General features: G+C 45.0%; 1 protein-coding gene across 1 annotated transcript in view; it reads right to left on the bottom strand.

The window, feature by feature from the left end:
• The window catches only part of LOC123968626 (scavenger receptor cysteine-rich type 1 protein M160-like), a 33,659-nt gene that overhangs the window by 3,114 nt on the left and 26,406 nt on the right, over positions 1-4,139 (bottom strand). Inside the window, exons 7-8 of the mRNA XM_046045493.1 lie at positions 3,686-4,009; positions 3,249-3,539 (exon numbers count right to left, since the gene is read on the bottom strand). Of these exons, the coding sequence (XP_045901449.1) occupies positions 3,249-3,539; positions 3,686-4,009 (615 nt within the window). The remainder of the gene's footprint in view (positions 1-3,248; positions 3,540-3,685; positions 4,010-4,139) is intronic.

Genomic DNA, 4,139 nt, shown 5'->3' with positions numbered 1-4,139 from the left:
CAATCCCTGCTACCTGCATGTGCAACTCCATCCTTTCACCCAGAACTCTTTGTCTTTATAATTGCTATCTTTATAATAACAAACAGCTGTTTCCTGTGTAGGTTCGCGTCATTTCCTGTTTCACGTTTCACATGTGTTGGACTGCCACCGATCAGTCACGTAGTGTGAACGCCACAACAACTTCAAGACTCCCGTCACAAGACAACAAGTTGTGTAGTGTGAACTGCACGGCCGACGCTGAAAGTTGTGTATTCTGCACGAGCCTTAATGTTAACGTTACTTCTACACACAGATAAACAAAGGTGCAGTTGTGTTCACTTCGGTCTTACTGTTTGACGGAGAAAGGTTTCACGGGCGTCGCAAGGTCTGTTATTTTTATGTAATTTGACTAAAAACCTTGAACTAGGATTATTACAGTAGCTTCACTAGCAAGGACCACAATCAACAGATACGATTAAATGATATATTGATAAACAGACAGAACATGTATTATGCTTGCAGTAGCTGAATAGACATTCGAAAGCGTTGTGGAGAAGCTTCGATAGGGAAATCCGCCGTAAATATCCCTCTTATTTTCTGGTAGCAGTCAGCAGTCAGCTTCCAAAGGTCTCTGCATGGCTCTGATGGCTTCTGTCGTATTGCATTGGCCAAAAAGACAGAGTAGCTCAGTCAGTCCTTATTGGACATCCTTTGTTGTTGCTAACCTTTATTATTATTCTTCTGTCACGTTTTTTTGTCCGCTAACTAGTTCCACAGCTTTTGACGTAGAAACTCCGTTCAAACTCCAAGTTGTCCGGCTCAATGAGGAATGGGGTGCTATTACTTTTGTCATTGATACCTTGAATACTTTTCAAAACATTCAAGGTTTTTCAGGGGGAAAAAAGGGGCACGGTGATGGCGCAATGGATAAGACACATGGCTTTGGTGTGAGGGACCTGGGTTCAATTCGTCACTGTGACACATCCACCAATGTGTCCCCGAGCAAGACACCTAACCCCTTGTTTCTCCAGAGGCGTGCGACCTCTGATATATATAGCAATTGTAAGTCGCTTTGGAAAAAAGCGTCAGCCAAAATGAATAAATGTAATGTAATGTAAAATTCTCCCATTGTAAGTGAATGGAGAGACTGTCGAAATCCTCCTCATACCTACTCCACTTTGAAAGCTCACCAGTTCAGCATACTTTCAGCTACAGACTTGATTTGAACTGTAAACTGGTCACAAGAAGTTAATCTATTAATGATGAATGCAGCTTTTTGATATGTTTTATGGTTTGTTCACAGTCGCTGTCGAAGTTTTATGCGTTTTTGAGCTCTTTTCTGAGTTTGTAATGGGTGTGTATTGCGTGAGTTACATCATCACTTCAGTGTAGCAGGCTTGTGAAATCGTCTTAAACTTTTCTCTTTAACTCGCTGGCTTGGCCACAAACATAAATAACAGAAAGCTTCCAAAACATTGAAATATTGATAAAAACAGTCAACATTCCTGTGAGCAAACGCACTCCCATGCTTTACAGGCCACAGCTTGAGAACAGAACATCCTACAAGGCTGCAAGTGGTCTTATTTTGTTGAATCCAGACATATCCCGGATGTATGTGTAGCTCCTACGGGTCGCCAGCAGAGGCCGATAAAGACCGCCTCCGCCAAATCAAACTCTTCTTCTGTAGGTCAATTTGACCACAGAAATGAAACTTAGAGCTAAGGCGACCTCACCAAGAAGGCAGCACGCCAGACGGTCTCTGTTGACACAAAGCGCCGCTGTTTTTGGAAGGAAAACAGCTAGAACAGCGAAAATCGATTATGTCCCCTGTATCGGGTCAGTCCGTTTCCAAGTGGCTAAAGTTCAAAGGATTGGGTCCTCTGTTCTGATTGGTGGACTGAAGTTAAGCTATTTTCTGTTTGTGTCCTCTTTGGGTCTTAAAGTGACAGGAGCATCTACTGCTTGTTTAAAAGGCTGAAATGAAAGCTTGCATGACGTTTAGCAATCCAGTTTAGCATCAGCCTTCAACAGCCAGCATTCACACCGCAATTTCTCCAGAAATTGTTACCAGTTGAAATACATTTAAATAGCCAATACGGCCCATAGAGCCTATGCAGTTTAGCACTTGCCAAAAAACTGATTCCACCTCACAACTTGTGACTAAAAGGTTCTCAAAATGACTTGATTTCAGTCATGAGCGTTATATTTGAGTTATGGCTGATCATAGCTCACCCAGTCCTTTTAACCTGTTGAAATCCCTTTAAAGAGCCAATACAGCCAGTAATAGGTAGTTTTCCACTGGCCAAAAAGTGACCACAGCCTCGACCTGTGACTTAAATAAGAATAAATAGGCTACAAAAGTCTGTCTGGGCAGTGAGGAACTGAGAGATGGTTTTCTGAACATACTAAAGACTCCAGAGGGCGTGCTGACGTGTGGCGGTAAGCGTATTGATTGGTAGCATGTTTGCTGCTCTCACAGAGCTCCTCTCTCCTCTTCTTTCTCTCTGTCAGTATACAACCTCATCCCATTATTGCATGTTACTAACTCGACTTCTCCCCTTTCCCATAGTCTTGTGCTTTCTCGTCCCTCTCCTCTCTCCTCCTCACCTTTATTTTCAATACCTCTGTGTGGATATTGTGTAGGCTGCCTCCCTCCCCTCTCTCTCTCTCTCTCTCTCACTCACAACCGGTCAAGGCAGATGGCCGCCCACCCTGAGTCATGGTTCTGCTTGAGGTTTCTGCCTCTTAAAGGAAGTTCTTCCTTGCCTCTGTCGCCTAGTGCTGCTCTTGTTGGGAACTGTTGGGCTTCTGTAAAACTCTTCACAGAGTACGGACTAGACCTGCTCTTTATGAAATGTGCTCAGAGAAAACTGTTGTTGTGATCTGGCGCTATATAAACAAAATTTAATTGAAATTGAAACCAACTACTGCCAACTGTGGGATGTTGGTGTTAGTTGGGCACTGAGCAACCAAAGACCCTCCTGGTGGAAACCAGTGGCTAAGATAGCCGTCAAGCTGAAGGAGGAGTCCTTTCAGGCTGGTTGGTGGTTGGCCCCGGGGCCTCCTGAAGCAGCAGACATGTTTCACATATATATATATATATATATATCTTGGTGCATTCGCCTCCTGATTTACTGAGGCAGCAGCTCATCAGACTCCATCATGGCTGCCAGAGACAGTCTGCTGCCATTCTAGCTGCTGAGTGTGTGTCAACCTGGGTACATTACTGTCAGAGATGATGTCATAGATGATGTCACTGAGGGGCTTACCTGAGCAGGTGAGATCCACGATGGAGAGAGAGGAAGTTGATGTTGCACACTCCCTCAGAGCAGATCCAGACTGAACACAGTCAGACCTGATCCACCACACAGGTCTGTCTGAGGACTCCTTTCTCTCTTCTACAGAAAAAGCAGAGCCACAGTCCAGCTCTCTACAGGCAACAGCTGCTGTCTTCAGGGTCCAGACAGAGAAATAGTAACTCACTGGTCTCCATTCTCCCTGATGTTTCACCTCCAGTGTTCCTGCACAGCGACTGGCTCCTCCCAACAACCTGACAGGCTCTGAACAGAAACAAGAGAGTCATCAGTAAAACATTAAAGTGAGTTGTCTATGAAGATTGTTGCCCTTGATTTTAACCTTCGTTGGATTAAAGTGAGTTTCATCAGAACAGAAATGAACCAAATCAAAGCTGCAGCTCCTCTTCTACCTGAGCAGGTGAGCCCAACAGCTTTTCCAGGTGAGCAGGTGTTTCTAGCTGAGCCTGAGCTTCTACAGTCCAGGAGAGCAGACTCATGGCCTCCACACTGGAACTCTTTGGTCCACATCGGAGCCTCCACTTCTCCATAGAGCGCCCCCTGGAGGACTGAAGGAGCCCCACAGCCGAGCTCCCTACAGACCACCTCTGCATCCTGCTGGTCAAAGTCAGCTTCACACACTGAGGACCACCTCTGGTTAGACTGGTTAGACTGGTTAGACTTCACCTCCAGTCTGCCTGAGCACAGACTAGTCCCGTCCAGCAGCCTGACAGAGTCTGGAGAGATAATAGAAGATGAAATAGAGATAAAGACACCAGACACAAAAGAAAAACATGTCATGAAACAACAATTCAGTGATTCAAACTGGACTCAGCACAACTCCAACATCAGTTCATCATTAACAAC

This window comes from Micropterus dolomieu, linkage group LG03 (genome assembly GCF_021292245.1).
Source record: "Micropterus dolomieu isolate WLL.071019.BEF.003 ecotype Adirondacks linkage group LG03, ASM2129224v1, whole genome shotgun sequence".
In the NCBI taxonomy this organism is placed as follows: Eukaryota; Metazoa; Chordata; class Actinopteri; order Centrarchiformes; family Centrarchidae; genus Micropterus; species Micropterus dolomieu.
This window is presented reverse-complemented; position numbering and strand designations above follow the sequence as displayed.